A 20,879-nucleotide genomic window follows, 5' to 3' on the forward strand; every position below is an offset into this window, starting at 1 on the left:
ACAACACCGCCTGAGCTCTGCGTGTGCAGCATTTTCCCGAATGAAGCAGAGAGTGTTTGAGGACCGGGACATCCGTAGGGATACCAAAGTGCTTGTCTATGAAGCTATTGTCCCCCCAATCTTGCTGTATGCCTGCGAAACGTGGACTCTCTACAGACGTCACATGCAACTCCTGGAACAATTCCATCAGCGCTGCCTCCGGAAAATCCTGCAAATCTCTTGGGAAGACAAGCGGACAAACGTTAGCATGCTGGAAGAAGCAAAGACCACCAGCATTGAAGCGATGGTCCTCTGCCATTAACTCTGCTGGGCCGGCCATGTTGTCCGGATGCCTGACCACCGACTCCCAAAGCAGTTGCTCCACTCTGAACTTAAGAACGGAAAACGGAACATTAGTGGACAGGAAAAGAGATTTAAAGGTGGCCTCAAAGCCAACCTTAAAATCTCTGGCATAGACACTGAGAACTGGGAAGCCCTGGCACTTGAGCGCTCCAGCTGGAGGTCAGCTGTGACCAGCAGTGTTGCAGAATTCGAGGAGGCACGAGTGGAGGGTGAAAGAGAGAAACGTGCCAGGAGGAAGGCGCGTCAAGCCAACCCCGACCGGGACCACCTTCCACCTGGAAACCCATCATGGAAGACCATCTTACTCGTCCAACGAGGGATCGCCTAAGTAAGTAAGATATCATAGGATTGGTAGTTTTACAAGGTCCTTCATCTTCTTCAGCAAAGGGTGCTGGGGCCTTGTCAAATAACAATTCCCAGGATTCCATCGCATGGAGCCATGGGAGTTAAAGTGGTATCAAACTGCATTAACTCTCCAGTGTAGATGAGAAGGGGAGGCAGAATCAAAGTCAAACATGCTTCTGGATGTGAGAACCTTTTGGGAGGAGGGTTAAAGCATTCATTGGTGGGACTGATTCGGGATGATGGGATTTGCAAAGGTTGGTGGCTAGGACAGTGAATGTGAGTTAGAGGTCTAAGGAGAGATTGTCAGGGTTAAAGGTTGAGACTGGACCTATTAATTATTATTTATTTACAGTATTTATATTCCACCCTTCTCACCCCACAGGGGACTCAGGGCAGATTACAATGTACATGTATATGGCAAACATTCAATGCCATAGACACACAACATATATGGACAGACACACAGAGGCTATTTAACATTCCAGCTTTCATGAGGGTATTCTGGCCACCAGGGGAGCTGTCTCTTCACCGTCCATTTGAGACACTGATGAAGTACTTCCTCATTCTTTGCATGCTTGCTGGAGATTTTTATGGCGTCGTAAATTAGTTAAATTAGCCTTCCCGCGTAGGCGGTACCTACATTTCCTACTTGACAGATGCAACTATCTTTCAGTCTGCAAAGGTCTACAGCAAGCTACACAAATTGGTTGGAAGCTCATTCCGACCCGGGCTGGCTTTGAACTCATGACATTTTGGTCAGTAATGATCTTAATGCAGCTGACCCAGCCAGCTGTGCCACAGTCCCTACATCAACATAAAGTTTGTAGGTCCAGCCTCAAACTTTAATCCTGACAATCTCTCTTTAGACCTTCTCTGGACTCTTCTATACTGCCATATAATCTAGAATATCAAAGCAGATAATTGGGTTGCTGTGAGTTTTCTGGGCTGTATAGCCATGTTCCAGAAGCATTCTCTCCTGACGTTTCGCCCACATCTGTGGCAGGCATCCACAGACGTTGTGAGGTCTGTTGGAAACTTGACAAGTGAGGTGTATATATCTGGAATGATCTCCAGGGTGGGAGAAAGAACTCTTGTCTGTTGGAGGCAAGTGTGAATGCTGCAGCTGATCACCTTGATTAACATTGAACAGCCTTGCGGCTTCAAAGCTTGGCTGTTTCCTGCCTGGGGGAATCAATTTTTCAGATGTGTTAGCTAGCCCAGATTGTTTCTTGTCTGGAATTCTTCTGTTTTGTGAGTGTTGCTCTTTATTTCCTGTTTTGGTTTTAGAGTTTTTAAATACTGGTAGCTAGAGTTTATTCATTTTCATTATTTCCTCCTTTCTGTTGAAATTATCCACGTGTTTGTGGATGTCAATGGCTTCTCTGTGTAGTCTGTGAGAGTGGTCCAGCATTTCTGGATAATATGCTGTGTTCAGGTTGGTTCATCAGGTGCTCTGCTATGGCTGACTTCTCTGGTTGAATTAGTCTGCAGCGCCTTTCAAAGCAGATAACGCACATTGTCTGCTTTGAACTGGATTATATGAGTCTAAATTGCCACATAATCCAGTTCAGGAGCAGAATTTGGGTTGTATATGGTAGTGTAGAAGGGATCTGGGAATCTAGATCCTCCAAGGAAGATCTAGGGTCAATTTCTGCTGATGCAGAATACTTTTCCAAATGAAAATTGAGGATGCACTTTAGTATGTTGTTTGCTGTTCATTCGTTCAGTCTTCTCCGACTCTTCGTGACCTCATAGACCAGCCCACGCCAGAGCTCCCTGTCGGCCGTCACCACCCCCAGCTCCTTCAAGGTCAGTCCAGTCCCTTCAAGGATGCCATCCATCCATCCTGCCCTTGGTCGGCCCCTCTTCCTTTTGCCTTCCACTTTCCCCAGCATCATTGTCTTCTCTAGGCTTTGCTGTCTCCTCATGATGTGGCCAAAGGACTTCCACTTTGTCTCTAGTCTCCTTCCCTCCAGTGAGCAGTCGGGCTTTATTTCCTGGAGGATGGACTGGTTGGATCTTCTCGCAGTCCAAGGTACTCTCAGGACTTTCCTCCAACACCACAGCTCAAAAGCATCTCTCTTCCTTCGCTCAGCCTTCCCTAAGGTCCAGCTCTCACATCCGTAGGTGACTACAGGGAAGACCATGGCTTTGACTAGGCAATGGATCTTTGTTGCCAGTCTGATGTCTCTACTCTTCACTATTTTATCGAGATTGGACATTGCTCTCCTCCCAAGAAGTAAGCACTCTAGTATACGGGCACCCAAACGCAAGCTCTGTCTAGCTATGCCTGCACATGGCACAAAACTGGAAAAAGCAGTAGCAGAGAACTCAGGGAAAATGCAGCCATATCAGGAAATGCTTTGGGTGGCTTTTTCCTCTCCAAAGCACTTGCTATTGATGCTGGGAAGGATGATTTGCATGCCAGCCTGACGCTTTCGAGTCTATCAATCCTTTGCTCTCGTCCTGCCAGAAGGAGGGAAGTCACTCTGCATTCCATCTTGGCACGCAAAGGCCCTCTTGGCTGCCTCCGTCTCATTTAAGAGATCGGGTTTTGGCTCCCAAACGCAAGGTATGGGCCAAGATGCCACGCTTGCCCAGGCAAACCTTCATGACTTTGAATGGGGCTTGCCAACGTCAACTCAACCACGGCCCTCGTTGGACCAGTCATCCAATTAAAAGAAACTCCAGACGTAGCAGAAGAACTCTCCGTGACATTCTGGTTATTGGAACTTATGATCGTATACACAATAAAACCCAAATCAATACCAAGAATACAGATCATTAAACTGACAATCGGTCAGCATTTAGAAAGGAATGCCTATAATACTCACAAAAAGTCAACATGGATTTCGCAAAATCAAGTCACACCTGGCAAACATTATCTCTGGGTTTTTGTAGGTTTTTTCGGGCTATATGGCCATGTTCTAGAGGCATTCTCTCCTGACATTTCGCCTGCATCTATGGCAAGCATCCTCAGAGGTAGTGAGGTCTGTTGGAACTAGGAAAAAGGGTTTATATAACTGTGGAATGACCAGGGTTAGACAAAGGACTCTTGTCTGCTGAAGCTAGGTGTGAATGTTTCAACTGACCACCTTGGTTAGCATTTGATGACCTGGCAGTTGTTTGGTGTGGCTTGTAGTGCCTGGGGGAATCTATTGTTGAGAGGTGATTAGATGTCCCTGGTTGAAATGAAAGCCTTCGACAATACATTCAACTTATTGTCGAAGGCTTTCATGGCTGGAATCACGGGGTTGTTGTAGGTTTTTTTGGGTTATGTGTCCAAGTTCTAGAGGCACTCTCTCCTGACGTTTCGCCTGCATCTATGGCAAGCATCCTCAGAGGTAGTGAGGTCTGTTGGAACTAGGAAAATTGGGTTTATATATCTAAGGAATGACCAGGGTGGGACAAAGAACTCTTGTCTGCTGAAACTAGGTGTGAATGTTTCAACTGACCATCTTGAATAGCATTTGATGGCCTGGAAGTAGTTTGGCGTGGCTTGTAGGTGCCTGGGGCAATCTTTTGTTGAGAGGTGATTAGATGTCCCTGATTGAAATGAAAGCCTTCGACAATACATTAAATGTATTGTCGAAGGTTTTCATGGCCAGAATCACTGGATTGTTGTAGGGTTTTTTGCGCTATATGGTCATGGTCTAGAGGCATTCTCTCCTGATGATTCGCATGCATCTACCTCTGAGGATGCTTGCCATAGATGCAGGTGAAATGTCAGGAGAGAATGCCTCTAGAACATGGCCATATAGCCCGAAAAAACCTACAACAACCCAATACATTAAACGTTATCTCTTTTTTTAGTGCTCCAGACACTAACAAGCCACACCAAACAACAGCCAGGCCATCAAATGCTAATCAAGGTGGTCAGTTGAAACATTCACATCTATCTCCAACGGACAAGAGTTCTTTGTCCCACCCTGGTCATTCCACAGATATATAAACCCATTTTCCTAGTTCCAACAGACTTCACTACCTCTGAGGACGCTTGCCATAGATGCAGGCGAAACGTCAGGAGAGAATGCCTCTAGAACATGGCCATATAGCCCGAAAAAACCTACAACAACCCAATACATTAAACGTTATCTCTTTTTTTAGTGCTCCAGACACTAACAAGCCACACCAAACTACAGCCAGGCCATCAAATGCTAATCAAGGTGGTCAGTTGAAACATTCACATCTAGCTCCAACGGACAAGAGTCCTTTGTCCCACCCTGGTCATTCCACAGATATATAAACCATTTTTCCTAGTTCCAACAGACCTCACTAGCTCTGAGGATGCTTGCCATAGATGCAGGCGAAACATCAGGAGAAATGCCTCTAGAACATGGCCCTATAGCCCGAAAAAACCTACGACAACCCATCTCCTTTTTAGTTAGTTATGAGCTTGGTAGATGAAGGGAACGCTGCAGATGTAGCATAGGCTGGATGGCCATCTGTAGGGGGTGCTTTGATTATGCTTTTCCTGCCTGGCAGAAGAAGGATGGACTAGATGACCTCTGGGGTCCCTTCCAACTCCCACATTTGAGGACTGTTCTAATCTAATTTGAGGACTGTTCTAATCTAATCTAATTCTACTCACATAATCACAAAAGTGCCATATTGGTTTCCTTTATGGACGGATGGGCTTTTTCGCCAACTTTAAATCAAGCCCAAACGGTCTCTCCGGTGCATCGATCAGCCGCTTGCTGAGCTGTTTAAAGAGCTGATGGGAGAAAGGAAGAAATCACGGCCCTGTTTGTCATGTTGAAAAGCCAATTATAAGCGTCGGACTTACAATGGGATGGAAACCCATGAAAAATCTGGCATATAGGAGAGCATTGAATGCAGTGCACTTTGCACGCCTTTTCTCTTGGCAGTCCAATTGCAAAACATTTCACATTGTTCCGTAACAGGATCAATACAAGAGAATTGGGGGGGGGGGGGGGGTGCCTGGCTCAACAGCAGTACACATGAAAAGGATCTTGGAGTCCTCGTAGGGAAGAAGGGAAACATGAGCCAACAATGTCATGTAGGAACTTCAAAGCTAATGGTTGGGGTTGGATGGGGTTACACTCCCCCTGAAGATGCATGTTCACAGCTTAGGTGTGACCCTGGACTCATCGCTGAGCCTGGAACCCCAAGTTTCAGCGGTGACCAGGGGAGCATTTGCACAGTTAAAGCTTGTGCGCCAGCTGCATCTGTACCTTGGGAAGTCTGACTTGGCCACGATAGTCCACTCTCTGGTTACATCATAGAATCCTAGTTGGAAGAGACCTCATTGTCCATCCAGTCCAACCCCCTGCCAAGAAGCAGGAATATTGCATTCAAAGCACCCCCAACAGATGGCCATCCAGCCTCTGTTTGAAAGCTTCCAAAGAAAGAACCTCCACCACACTCCAGGGCAGAGAGTTCCACTGCTGAATGGCTCTCACAGTCAGGAAGTTCTTCCTCGTGTTAAGATGGAATCTTCTTTCTTGTAGTTTGTAGCCATTGTTCCGTGCCCTAGTGTCCAGGGAAGGAGAAAACAAGCTTGCTCCCTTCTCCCTGTGGCTTCCTCTCACATATTTATACATGGCTATCATATCTCCTCTCAGCCTTCTCTTCTTCATGCTAAACATGCCCAGCTCCTTAAGCCACTCCTCATAGGGCTTGTCTCCAGATCCTTGATCATTTTAGTTGCCCTCCTCTGGACACATTCCAGCTTGTCAATATCTCTCTTGAATTGTGGTGCCCAGAATTGGACACAATATTCCAGGTGTGGTCTAACCAAAGCAGAATAGAGCATGGGTAGCATTACTTCCTTAGATCTAGACACTAGGCTCCTATTGATGCAGGCCAAAATCCCATTGGCTTTTTTTGCCGCCACATCACATTGTTGGCTCATGTTTAACTTGCTGTCCGCGAGGACTCCAAGATCTTTTTCACACGTACTGCTCTCGAGCCAGGCATTGCCCCCCATTCTGTATCTTTCCATTTCGTTTTTTCTGCCAAAGTGGAGTATCTTGCATTTGTCCCTGTTGAACTTCATTTTGTTAGTTTTGGCCATTCATCTCTTTAATCTGTCAAGATCGTTTTGAATTCTGCTCCTGTCCTCTGGAGTATTGGTTCTCCCTCCCAATTTGGTGTCGTCTGCAAACTTGATGATCATGCCTTCTAGCCCTTCATCTAAGTCGTTAATAAAGATGTTGAACAGGACCGGGCCCAGGACGGAACCCTGCTTGTGGCACTCCGCTTGTCACTTCTTTCCAAGATGAAGAGGAAGCATTAGTGAGCACTCTCTGTGTTCGTCCACTTAACCAATTACAGATCCTCCTCACCGTAGTTTTGCCTAGCCCACATTGGACTAGTTTCCTTGCCAGAAGGTCATGGGGGACCTTGTCAAAGAAGGCCTTCCTGAAATCCAGGTACGCTACATCCATGGCATTCCCCGCATCTACCCAGCTTGTAACTCTTATCAAAAAAGATATCAGATTAGTCTGGCATGACTTGTTTCAGCCCCATGAGGAGCGGCTGAAAGAGCTGGGCACATTTAGCCTGCAGAAGAGAAGGCTGAGAGGAGATATGATGAGAGCCAGGGATTAAGATGGGAGGAGAAGTTATAGGCAGGAGGGGGCAAGTTTGTTTTTTCCTGCCTTGGAGACAAGTATGTGGAGCAATAGCTTCCAACTACAGGAAAGGAATTTCCACCTGAACATTAGGAAGAACTTCCTAACTGTGAGAGCTGTTCAGCAGTGGAACTCTCTGCCCCGGAGTGTGGTGGAGGCTCCTTCTTTGGAAGCTTTTAAACAGAGGCTGGATGACCATCTGTCAGGGGTGCTTTGAATGCAATTTTCCTGCTTCTTGGCAGAATGGGGTTGGACTGGATGGCCCATGAGGTCTCTTCCAACTCTAGGATTCTACCAGCTTGGAAACAATCCATGGGAAGGTGATCTAAGAGTTTTAGTGCACCACAAGCGGAACATGCACCACATACCTGTACATGCCTATAGAAAACACATTGCTGTTAGGCTGTTGGAGATATGCAATTTGTGCGCACCCAAAGTCAAAGCAGCACCTCCTCCTCCATGCACGGAAATGTGCTGAGCATTTCAACTATTCCAACCCAAAAAGGAGGTTAGTAAGCCTTACAACTATCCTGCGGTGTTGTGTAAAGGGGAATACACTGGCGGAGCTACTAATCTTCAGATGGTTTGCAACTCCACGGCAACGAAAACAACAAGCTGCATGCATTGCATTGATTTCTCAACCACTAATACAAACCCGTGCTGTTTCATATTGGAAGCTTCCAAGCTCATACTGGGCTGATTTCTTTGTTTACCTCCATGGGCAAACTTGGGCCCCCCAGGTGTTTTGGACTTCAACTCCCATCATTCCTAACAGCCTACCGGCTGTTAGGAATGATGGGAGTTGAAGTCCAAAACACCTGGAGGGGCCAAGTTTGCCCATACCTGCTTTAAAGGCATTTTCCACATCGATTTGGACAGGCTTGGAGAGCGTCTTTCAAGTTTGGACTAAAACCCAGAGTGGATTCTTCACCAATCTGTCCACTGAAGGGGGGGCTTGACTAAGGGGAGGCTTGGAAGAGAAAGTCCTGGTGGATTCTACCCAGAGGCAACTTCCACATGCTCCTCTTCCTCCTTCTCTCCTTTCCCCTCCTTCTTTCTCTCCTTCCTCTTCCTCTTCCCCTCCTTCCTCTTCCCCCCCCCCCCCGTTGTTAACATTATCCCCTTCTTCTCCCCTTTCCTCTTCTCCACATTCCTCCCTTTTCTTTCCCTTATAAAGAAAGGAAGGAAAGAAGGAAGGAAAGAGAAAGAACAAAAGAAGGAAAGAAGGAAAAGAGGAAGGGAGGAAAGAACAAAAGAAAGAAGGAAGGAAAGGAGGATGGAAGGGAGGGAGGAAAGAAAAGAAAGAAGGAAAGGAGGAAGGAAGGAAAGAAAGAACAAAGCAAAAAGAAGGAAAGGAGGAAAGAAGGAAGGAAGGAAAGAAAGAACAAAAGAAAAAAACAAGGAAAGGAGGGAGGAAGGAAAGATGGAAGGAAGGAAAGAACAGAAGTAAAGAAGGAAGGAAGTATAGAAAGATGGAAGGAAGGGAAGAACGGAAGGAAAGAAGGAAGAAAAGAAGGAAGGAAGGAAGAAAAGAAAGAAAAAAGGAAAGAGAGAAGAAAGAACAAAAGAAGGAAAGAAGGAAAAGAGGAAGGAAGGAAGGAACAAAAGAAAGGAGGAAGGAAGAGAGGAAGGAAAGAAAAGAAAGAAGAAAAGGAGGAAGGAAAGAATGAAGGAAGCTAGGAAAGAAAGAACAAAGCAAAAAAGAAGGAAAGGAGGAAGGAAGGAAAGAAAGATGGAAGGAAAGAAAGAACAAAAGAAAGAATGAAGGAAAGGAGGAAGGAAGGAAAGATGGAAGGAAGGAAAGAACAGAAGAAAAGAAAGAAAGGAGGGAAGGAAGGAAGGAAGGAAAGAAAGAAGGAAGGAAAAATGGAAGGAAGTGTAGAAAGATGGAAGGAAGGGAAGAACGGAAGGAAAGAAGTAAGGAAAGAAGGAAGGAAAGAAGGAAGGGAGGAGGAAAAGAAAGAAAGAAGGAAAGAGAGAAGGAAAGAAAGAACAAAAGAAGGAAAGAAGGAAAAGAGGGAGGGAGGAAAAACAAAAGAAAGAAGGAAGGAAAGGAGAAAGGAAGAGAGGAAGGAAAGAACAAAAGAATGAAGGAAAGGAGGAAAGGAGGAAATAAAAAGACGGAAGGAAAGAAAGAACAAAAGAAGGAAAGGAGGAAGAAAAGAAAGTAGGAAGGAAAGGAGGAAGGAAAGAAAGAAGGAAGGGAAAACGGAAGGAAGGAAGGAAGGAAGGAAGGAGGAAAAGAAAGAATGAAAGAAAAAAGGAAAGAAGGAAAGAGAGAAGGAAAGAAATAAGGAAGGAAAGAAGAAAAGAGGGAAGGAAAGCAGGAAGGGGAGTTGTCCCTGGGCAGGACTTTCCTTGCAAGTCTTCCTATGTCCCTGGCGAGGCAGCTCTTACCTGTGAGGAGCGGGAGGGGAAAGGAAGGGGGCTCCTGCCCAGAGAGAGGGGTCTCCTTTGCAGAGCAGCCTCCCTGCATGCCCCAGCTCCAAGCCCACCGGAGACTGAGCTGCGGGGCGAGAAGCACCTGCCCCCAAGGCGGCCGCCCCTCCTAGCACCTGCACACAGGTAGGTAGGTAGGTAGGCGGCCCCCTCTCTGCCCGGGATGCAGGGCTTTGCAGTCCCGCTCTTGGGAGCCCAGCCCGGCTTTTCCACGCCGCAGCCAACGCCGCTCTCTCCGCTCAAGGAGCCGCTCTCCACGCAGGATGCCCACGCCAGGAGGGAGGAGGAGGAGGAGGAGGAGGAGGGAGGGAGGGAGGGAAGCTTGCCTGCACCTGGAAGGAGGGAGGGGCGGGTGGAAGGGGAGGGGGCCTTCCTGTCCCTCCTTCAAAGCCCGCCCCGCGCTGTGAGGATCACGAAGGGAAGAGAGAAGGAAAGGAGAAAGAAGGAGAGAGGGAAGAGATGGAGAAGAGAGAGAAGAGGAAGGTGGAGGAGGGAGAAGGGGATGTTGGAGGAAAGGGAGGAAGAAAAGGAGGAGGAGGAAAAGGAAGAACGGGCGTAAGAAGGAAGGGAGAAAGAAGAAGAGGTGGAGGAGAGAGAGGAGGAAGGAGGAGGCAATGAAAAGGAAGAAGAGGAAGATAGGAAGAAAAGAGGAAGAGGAGAAAGAAAAAAGAGGAGGAAAGAAAGAAAAGAGATGAGCAGGAAAGGAGGAAAAGAAGAGAGGGAAGAGGTGAAGATGGAGAAGAGAAAGAGGAGGGAAGCACAAACTTTAAGATCTTCTGGGGAGTCCCTCCTTTCGCTCTCAGCACCGTCACAAGCATGGTTGGTGGGGGCAAGAGAGAGGGCCTTCTCGGTGGTGGCCCCCCGCCTCTGGAATGCTCTTCCAAGGGAAATAAGACAGGCCCCATCCTCCCCTCCTTTCGTAAGACCTTAAAGACCTGGTGGTTTCAACAAGCCTTTGAGAATGACTAGTTCTAGCTCATTGGATATGGCCATATCTTTTCCTATCAATTACCCAGGTCACTTCGTCTAATGTGCCCCGGAAATGAACGGCCATACACTGTACTTATTGTTGTTGTTGCCTGCTATCGCACTGCACTTAATTTCCCGAGCCCTCTAGAAATTTTGAGCTTGCACTAGTCTTAGCCCAACTTTTAAATTGCCTTGAACAGGCAGGATTACTTTTAATATATATGTGCTATTGTGACCATTGTTATGCATATATTGTTTTGTTAATTTTATGTTTATATTGTTTACTCTGCATGTATTGATGCTTACTTGTTTACTTACTTACTTAGACGATCCCTCATTGGCCGAGTAGGATAGTCTTCCAGGATCAGTATTCTTGTGGGTCTGTAGGTGACTGTGGAGCCCTCTCCTTGACCTGCATCTTCTCCCGCAGTGAGGGCATCGGTTTCCAGGTGGAAGGCAGTCTCGGTCAGGGTTGGCTTGACGTGCCTTCCGCTTGGCACATTTCTCTCTTTCACCCTCCATTCGTGCCTCTTCAAATTCTACAGCACTGCTAGCCACAGCTGACTTCCATCTGGAGTGCTCAAGGGCATGTGTAGCCTGCAGAAGACCAGTCTGAGAGGAGATAGGATGAGGGCCAAGTATCAGTGCCGGTTGGAGTTGGCTTGACACACCTTCCTCTTGACACATTTCTCTCTTTCACCCTCCATTCGTGCCTCTTCAAATTCTACAGCACTGCTAGCCACAGCTGACTTCCATCTGGAGTGCTCAAGGGCATGTGTAGCCTGCAGAAGACCAGTCTGAGAGGAGATAGGATGAGGGCCAAGTATCAGTGCCGGTTGGAGTTGGCTTGACACACCTTCCTCTTGACACATTTCTCTCTTTCACCCTCCATTCGTGCCTCTTCAAATTCTGCAGCACTGCTGGTCACAGCTGACCTCCAGCTGGAGCGCTCAAGGGCCAGGGCTTCCCAGTTCTCAGTGTCTATGCCAGAGTTTTTAAGGTTGGCTTTGAGCCCATTTTTAAATCTCTTTTCCTGACCATCAATATTCTGTTTTCCGTTCTTGAGTTTGGAGTAGAGCAACTGCTTTGGAAGAGGGTGGTCTGGCATCCAGACAATATGGCCGGTCCTGCGGAGTTGATGGCAGAGGACCATATCTTCAATGCTGGTGGTCTTTGCTTCTTCCAGCACTCTGACGTTTGTCCGCCTGTCTTCCCAAGAGATTTGCAGGATTTTACGGAGGCAGCACTGATGGAATCGTTCCAGGAGTTGAGAGTGACATCTGTAGACAGTCCATGTTTCGCAAGCATATAGCAGGGTTGGCAAGACAATAGCTTTATAAACAAGCACCTCGGTATCCCTACGGATGTCCCGGTCCTCAAACACTTTCTGCTTCATTTGGAAAAATGCTGCACTCACAGAGCTCAGGCAGTGTTGTATTTTGGTGTCGATGTTGACTTTGGTGGAGAGGTGGCTGCCAAAGGAGTGGAAATGGTCAACATTTTCCAATGTTACACCATTAAGCTGTATCTCTGGCATTGGGAAGGGGGTAGCTGGTGACTGCTGGAAGAGCACTTTGGTTTTCTTGATGTTCAATGATGGGCCGAGCTTCCGTATGCATCTGCGAAGGTGTTTAGATTGGCTTGTAGATCTTCTTCTGAATGTGCACAGGTGATGTTGTCATCAGCATACTGGAGTTCTATAACAGATGTTGTTGTAACCTTGGTTTTGGCTTTCAGTCTGCTGAGGTTAAACAGCTTGCCATCTGTCCGATTGATGATTTCCACTCCGGTGGGAAGCTTCTCATCAACAAGGTGAAGTATCATAGCAATGAAGATGGAGAATAAACTTGGGGCAATAACACATGTATTGATGATGCTACTTGGAAACCACTCTGAGTCCCCTCGGGGAGATACTTAGTACTTACTTACTTAGGTGATCTCTCATTGACCGAGTAAGATTGTCTTCCAGGTTCGTTGTACTGGCAGTGGGTACATAGGTGACTGTGGAGTCATATTCTTGACCTGCATGTTCTTCTACAATGAAGGCATCGGTTTCTAGGTGAGAAGTGGTTCTGGTCAGGGTTGGCTTTATGTGGTTTCTGTTTGGCACTGTTCTCTCTTTCACCCTCCATTCATGCCTCTTCAAATTCTACAGCACTGCTAGCCACAACTGACTTCCATCTGGAGTGCTCAAGGGCATGTGTAGCCTGCAGAAGACCAGTCTGAGAGGAGACATGTTGAGGGCCAGGTATCAAGGTGAGGGGAAGTCGTAGGGAGGAGGGAACAAGTTTCCAGCCTCAATCCACAGAGAGAAATGGGTGAGAAATCATTACTTTGTTGGTGTTGTTGAAGCATTTCCTCCACAAATCACCAGAGGAGTAGGACATGCCTTGTTTTGAACCGAAGACCCAAGTTCAGTGCTTTTCGATCTTTACGTCTCTTGAGGAAGCCCCAAGTTCGGTGCTTAGCAGTTTTTTGCATCTCCATTCCTCTTGCGAATAATATGCCAAGGGATCCCCAACATCAATAGGAGTCTAGTGTTTAGATCCAGGGAAGTCATGCTCCCCATGCTCTATTCTGCCTTGGTTAGACCACACCTGGAATCACACTGTGTCCAAATCTGGGCACCACAATTGAAGGGAGATGTTCACTCTAAGCTGGAATGTGGCCAGAGGAGGGTGACTCAAAGGATCAAGGGTCTGGAGAACAAGCACTATGAGGAGTGGCTTAAAGAGCTGGGCATGTTTAGCCTGCAGAAGAGAAGGCTGAGAGGAGACATGATGAGGGCCATGGATCAGGATGTGAGAGAAAGTCATAGGGAGGAGGGAGCAGGCTTATTTTCTGCTACACTGGAGACTAGGAAGCAATGGAACAATAGCTTTAAACAACAGGAAAGGAAGGAGATTCCACCTGAACGTGAGGAAGAACTTCATGACCGTGAGAACTGTTCAGCAGTGGAACTCTCTGCTCCAGAGTGTGGTGGAGACTCCTTCTTTGGAGGCTTTAGAGCAGAGGTTGGATGGCCATCTGTCAGGGGTGCTTTGAATGCAATTTTCCTGCTTCTTGGCAGAAAGGGGTTGGACTGGATGGCCTATCAGGTCTCTTCTAACTCTATGACTCTATGATTTTATGATTCAAATGTGTCCACATTTTCAAAGTTTATTCCCCTTCAACATAGTAAATTCAATGTATTGTCGAAGGCTTTCATGGCTGGAATCACTGGGTTGTTGTAGGTTTTTCGGGCTATATGGCCATATTCTAGAAGCATTCTCTCCTGACGTTTCGCCTGCATTTATGGCAAGCATCCTCAGAGGTTGTGAGGTTGTGGAGGCATTACTTTTCATTCAACTCTCGTACAACTCCCATGACACCATAGCATTGAGCTACGGCAGTTCAAGTGCTGTCACTGTAATCCTTCTACAGTGCAGTAGACCAAGCCTGAGCAAACTTTGGCCCTTCCTCCAGGTGTTCTGGACTTCAACTCCCATCATTCCTAACAGCTTCAGGAATGGTGGGAGTTGGAGTCCAAAACACCTGGAGGAAGGGCCCAAGTTGGCAATACCTGGTGTAGATGTACCCAGAGTTGCCATCAGTCCTTTCTGGCCGCTAGGCGTCACCAGAGTCAATGCAAGTTGCAACTTTCTCCCAGTTTGCAGTTGAGAAAGGAGCTATTGATTCCTCTTTATCATTCTGTTAGAAAGCACAAAAGGGAAGAGAGACACTGAATTAGAAAGCGAGGGTGATGAGACAGGGAGAGCATGGGGAATTAATTATTGAGAGGGGGGGATCAAGCCCAGCACCCCCTACATTGATTTTTCAATGCATGAATCCCGACGCAGGGCGGTGTGAGATTTCTGCAAAGGATTGAGTCAGCTTTGAAGGGGATCGGGAAGCAATTCCAAAGGAGCTTTGAAATGTACGTGGCCTGAAAATGCTGATATTTCAGCTGAAGTCAGCTTCCCTGCTCCATTGCCGACTCCCGAAAGCAGTGACACCATCTGCAACAACTTTGTCCATGGTGGTAACTTTTGTGACAGTTTGGGAATGTGTGTTTTATCTTTTCCAGGTTTGGTTTTTAATGGATTTGATTAATATGGCCTCTAAAAAGCCAATGGGATTTTGGCCTGCATCAATAGGAGCATAGTAGATCTAAGGAAGTCATGCTCCCCATGCTCTATTCTGCTTTGGTTAGACCACACCTGGAATATTGTGTCCAATTCTGGGCACCACAATTCAAGAGAGATATTGACAAGCTGGAATGTGTCCAGAGGAGGGCGACTAAAATGATCAAGGGTCTGGAGAACAAGCCCTATGAGGAGCGGCTTAGGGAACTGGGCATGTTTAGCCTGAAGAAGAGAAGGCTGAGAGGGGATATGATAGCCATGTATAAATATGTGAGAGGAAGCCACAGGGAGGAGGGAGGAAGCTTGTTTTCTGCTTCCTTGGAGACTAGGATGCAATGGAACAATGGCTTCAAACTACAAGAAAGGAGATTCCATCTGAACATTAGGAAGAACTTCCTGACTCTGAGAGCCGTTCAGCATTGGAACTCTCTGCCCCGGAGTGTGGTGGAGGCTCCTTCTTTGGAAGCTTTTAAGCAGAGGCTGGATGGCCATTTGTCAGGGGTGGTTTGAATGCAATATTCCTGCTTCTTGGCAGAATGGGGTTGGACTGGATGGCCCATGAGGTCTCTTCCAACTCTTTGATTCTATGATTCTATGATTCTTTGGGAACTCTAGCACATGTTACCGAGAAAAGGAAAGGAAAGGAGATTCCACCTGAACATGAGGAAGAACTTCCTGACTGTGAGAGCTGTTCAGCAGTGGAACTCTCTGCCCTGGAATGTGGTGGAGGCTCCTTCCTTGAAGGCTTTTAAGCAGAGGCTGGATGGCCATCTCTCAGGGGGGCTTTGAATGTGATTTTCCTGCTTCTTGGCAGAATGGGGATGGACTGGATGGCCCACAAAGTCTCTTCCAACTCTATGATTCCCAACTTGTCAAACAGGGCAAGAGATAAACTGCCATGACTCAAGGTTGTGGAATCATGGAAGTTGTAGTTTTGCAAGGTCTTTCACCTTCGTTGTGGTCACTATAATTTGGAAATGATTAGAAGGCACACAATAACAAGTAAAGGCCTCATGGCGCATCTCCCGTAGAATGACTGCAATTCAAGATAACGTTAATTGCCATGCTTCAGGGCTATGGAGCGTAGTGGAGGCTCCTTCTTTGGAAGCTTTTAAACAGAGGCTGGATGGCCATCTGTCAGGGGTGATTTGAATGCAATATTCCTGCTTCTTGGCAGAATGGGGCTGGACTGGATGGCCCATGAGGTCTCTTCCAACTCTTGATTCTATGATTCTATGGACTTATGACAGTTGTAACTTTACAATTAGTATTATAATATTTATTTATTTATACTCCATTTTATCTCTCCCAAAGGGGACTTAAAGCACCTTTAGTCTCCTCTGCCAAGAATACTGAGGCATCACCAAACTACAAATCCCACAATTCCATATCATTAGTCATGGCAGTTCAAGTCGTATCAAGGAGTCACAGTGGTACAATGGGTTAAACCCTTGTGCTGCTGAACTGCTGACCTGAAGGTCAGCAGTTCGAATCCGCGAGGCAGGATGAGCTCCCGTCTGTCAGCTCCACCTCCTGCCAACCTAGCAGTTCGAAAACATGCAAATGTGAGTAGCTAAATAGGTACCGCTTTGGTGGGAAAAGACAAAGAGACGCTTCAAGCAATCTTGCAAGCTACACAACCAGGAGGTGACAACGCAGGGTCCACAGCTTGAAAATGGAGAAAGCACCTCCCCAGAGGCAGAGATGAGTACCACCTCCAGAAGCCGGAAATGAAAGCCACAGGGAGGAGGGAGCAAGCTTGTTTTCTGCTTCCTTGGAGACTAGGACACGGAACAATGGCTTCAAACTACAAGAGAGGAGATTCCATCTGAACATTAGGAAGAACTTCCTGACTGTGAGAGCCGTTCAGCAGTGGAACTCTCTGCCCCGGAGTGTGGTGGAGGCTCCTTCTTTGGAAGCTTTTAAGCAGAGGCTGGATGGCCATCTGTCAGGGGTGATTTGAATGCAATATTCCTGCTTCTTGGCAGGGGGTTGGACTGGATGGCCCATGAGGTCTCTTCCAACTCTTTGATTCTATGATTCTATGATTCTATGAAAGGAGAAGCCTCTGCCTTTGTCTGTGTTTGTCTGTTCCATTGTATATGATTGCAAGGACGCTGAATATATTGTCAAAGGCTTTCATGGCCAGAATCACTGGGTTGTTGTTAGTTTTCCGGGCTGTATGGTCATGTTCCAGAAGCATTCTCGCCTGCATCTATGGCAGGCATCCTCAGAGGTTGTGACCTCACAACAGACCTCACAACCTTTGAGAATGCCTGCCATAGATGCAGGCAAAATGTCAGGAGGGTATGCTTCTGGAACATGGTCTTACAGCCCAAAAAACTCACAACCACCTAAGTCATTGAATATTTGCCTATGTATGTAAATGCTGTAATCTGCTCTGAGTCCCTTAGGGGAGAAGGGCAGAATATAAATAAAGTGTATTATTATTATTATTATTATTATTATTATTATTAAGGCCATTCCTGGAACTTTGGGTCGTTTCTGTTGTTCATCCCTGTGTGCTTCTTGGACACACAGCACATCGCATTTCTTATCTCGGCACAGTTCATAGAGCAGTTGTTCTTTGGCAGCTGACATGCCTTCGATGTTGATTGAGATTATTGTCATGGTTGGTCCTGAAAAGGACCGTTGGTTGTTTTGCTTGCTTGCTTGCATGCATGCTGGTCGCTTCTGGATTGAGAGAATCAGCCGTCTACGAAGACGTTGCCCAGGGGACGGCCGGATGTCTTGCAATCCTGCGAGGAGGCTTCTCTCACACATCTCACCACACTAAAACACTAAAACAGTGGATGTGGCTCTGAATGAGACATGCCGCATTATCACGGGGTGTCTCCGCCCTACGCCACTGGAGAAATTACACTGTCTAGCCGGTATCGCACCACCTGACATCCACCAGGAAGTAGCAGCCAATAGTGAAAGGACCAAGGCAGAGACATCTCCAGCTCATCCCCTGTTTGGGTATCAGCCAGCACGTCAACGACTTAAATCCAGACATAGTTTTCTAAGATCTACAGAGACACTCGCTGGAACACCTCAGCAAGCGAGAGTCCAAAAATGGCAGGCTCAACCCAGAACCTCAACCAATGGCTGATACCAGATGACAGACTCCCCCCTGGGCACATAGAAGACTGGGCGACTTGGAAGGCGCTGAACAGACTGCGCTCTGGCACCACAAGATGCAGAGCCAACCTCAAGAAATGGGGCCACAAAGTGGAATCCTCGACATACGAGTGCGGAGAGGAGCAAACCACAGACCACCTACTGCAATGCAACCTGAGCCCTGCCACATGCACCATGGAGGACCTTCTTGCAGCAACACCAGAAGCACTCCAAGTGGCCAGATACTGGTCAAAGAACATTTAATCAACTACCAAACTTACACGTTTTGTATTTTCTCTGTTTGTTTGCTTTGTTCTGTTAGAAATGTAATATAATTGACTGGCTGCCCTGACATGAGAAATAAATTATTCTACAGTGCATTTATTCTACAGTGGACATGGGCCCTGTTGTTAGTCCCAAATACAGTCATTAAACCAGTGGGATTTGCAAGGCATGTGTCTCAGAAGCCAGGGAAATGCATGCATGGAAAGGATAAATGTCACTGTCTGCAGAAGATCAGTGTTACTTAACCTTCCTAATGCCGAGTCCCCTTGATACAGTTCCTCCTGTTGTGGTGACCCCCAACCATAACATTATTTTCATTGCTACTTCATAACTGTAGTTTTGCTACTGTTAGGAATCGTAATGTAAATATCTGATACGCAGGATGTATTTTCATTCACTGGACCAAATTTGGCAGAAATTTATTTATTTATTTACTATATTTGTATACCGCCCTTCTCAGCCCTCGGGCAACTCAGGTCGGTTTACAGAGGCAACGATTCGATGCCCAATACACCATAAAACATTTAAAAGCATGAACACGTAATATAAAACCATAACAATAGTATTAAAAACATACATCAATTACGTCTCCTAATGAAAACGTTGTCCAATCCCGTTGTCCAGTCGTTCCCATTCCTGTGCCTTTTACCTTGCATTTTCAAACTACCAAGTCTTGACTCTTTTCTGAAATGTTAAGAGGGAGGGGACCGATCTAATGTCCCCAGGAAGGGCGTGCCATAGCCAAGGGGCCACCACCAAGAAGGTCCTGTCTCTCGTTCCCACCAAACGTGTTTGTGATGCAGGCGGGATCGAGAGCAGGACCTCCCCAGACGATCTTAAAGTCCTAGCAGGTTCATAAGGGATTATGCGTTTGGACAGGTAAGTTGGGCCAGAACTATTTAGGGCTTTATAGGTTAGCTTTATAGGTTAAGCTTTATAGGTTGAAGTACTGTGGCCACATCATGAGGAGACAGCAAAGCCTAGAGAAGACAATGATGCTGGGGAAAGTGGAAGGCAAAAGGAAGAGGGGCCGACCAAGGACAAGATGGATGGATGGCATCCTTGAAGTGACTGGACTGACCTTGAAGGAGCTGGGGGTGGTGACGGCCGACAGGGAGCTCTGGCGTGGGCTGGTCCATGAGGTCACGAAGAATCGGAGATGACTGAACGAATGAACAACAACAACGTTAAGCCAGCACTTTGAATTGTGCCCGGTAGTAGACTGGCAGCCAGTGGAGATGGTGTAGCAGAGGAGTTGTATGCTCCTTGAGCACCACTCCTGTTAGTAATCTGGCTGCTATCCGTTGGACCATTTGAAGTTTCTGGGCAGTCTTCAAAGGCAACCCCACGTAGAGCACGTTGCAGTAGTCTATACGGGATGTAACTAGAGAGTGGACTACCGTGGCCAAGTCAGAACAATACCCAATACTCACAAATGTGAATACTTGTAGGGTTGAGGTGAGATTGATTTTGTCATTTGGGAGTTGTAATTTTTGGGATTTATAGTTCACCTACAATCAAAGAGCATTCTGAACTCCACCAACGATGGAATTGAACCAAACTTGGCACACTTGAACTCTCATGACCAACAGAAAATACTGGAAACATTTGGTGGGAATTGACCTTGAGTTTTAGAGTTGTAGTTCACCTACATCCAGAGAGCAAGGTGGACTCAAACAATGATAGATCTGGGCCAAACTTGGCATGAATACTCAATATGCCCAAATGTGAACACTGGTGGAGTTTGGGGGAAATAGACCATGACATTTGGGAGTTGTAGTTGCTGGGATTTACAGTTCACCTACAATGAAAGAGCATTCTGAACTCCACCAACAATGGAATTGAGCCAGACTTGGCACACAGAACTCCTACAATCATCAAAAAATACTGGAAGGGTTTGATGGACATTGACCTTGAGTTTTGGATTTGTAGTTCACCTACATCCAGAGAGCATAATGATAGATCTGTACCATACTTGGCATGAATACGCCATATTCCCAAATGTGAACACTGGTGGAGTTTGGGGAAAATAGATCTTGACGGGAGTGTGGTGGAGGCTCTTTCTTTGGAAGCTTTTAAACAGAGGCTGGATGGCCATCTGTCAGGGGTGCTTTGAATGCAATATTCCTGGGATTTATAGTTCACCTACAATCAAAAATGAATCTGCACCAAACTTGGCACACTACCTAAATAGCAAACATTGAATATTGGTGGGGTTGGGGTCGGCTGTTTTTGAAATCTGGGAGTTGTAGTTCACCAACACAAAAAAGGCAGAGAAGGACAGGCAGATATCTTCAGCCTTCTCTGCCAAATGGGGTCCTAAGACCCTCAGAAATATGTATTTTCTGATGGTCTTTGGCAACCCCTCTGAAAACCCCCTTGAACCCTCCCCCCCCCTCCCCCGGGGTTGAGAAACATAACACAGTTATGAGTGAAATGGACTGATGGCTAAAATGACACCAAAGGGCTTGCAGATGTGGGGATAGTAGTGTTCTCCATGGGTTCGGTCAAGGTCTCCAAGAGGGTTTGGGACATTTGGTCCAGCTCTTTGGCAAGGCGGCCAGTGACTCGAAGCAGGTGGTCCATCATCCGCAAGTGTTCCTTCAATCTAAAGGAAGCAGAAGAAAGAGAGGCCTGGTTATCAATATTGCAGGAT

At 46.7% G+C, this 20,879-nt stretch overlaps 1 protein-coding gene across 1 annotated transcript in view; it reads right to left on the reverse strand.

The window, feature by feature from the left end:
* Positions 1 to 20,623: 20,623 nt before the first annotated feature.
* Positions 20,624 to 20,879, reverse strand: part of LOC137095798 (uncharacterized) — a 31,969-nt gene continuing 31,713 nt past the window's right edge. The window contains exon 3 of the mRNA XM_067462582.1: positions 20,624 to 20,831. Within this exon, the coding sequence (XP_067318683.1) occupies positions 20,672 to 20,831 (160 nt within the window). The 3' untranslated portion in view covers positions 20,624 to 20,671. The remainder of the gene's footprint in view (positions 20,832 to 20,879) is intronic.

This window comes from Anolis sagrei, chromosome 1 (genome assembly GCF_037176765.1).
Source record: "Anolis sagrei isolate rAnoSag1 chromosome 1, rAnoSag1.mat, whole genome shotgun sequence".
In the NCBI taxonomy this organism is placed as follows: domain Eukaryota; kingdom Metazoa; phylum Chordata; class Lepidosauria; order Squamata; family Dactyloidae; genus Anolis; species Anolis sagrei.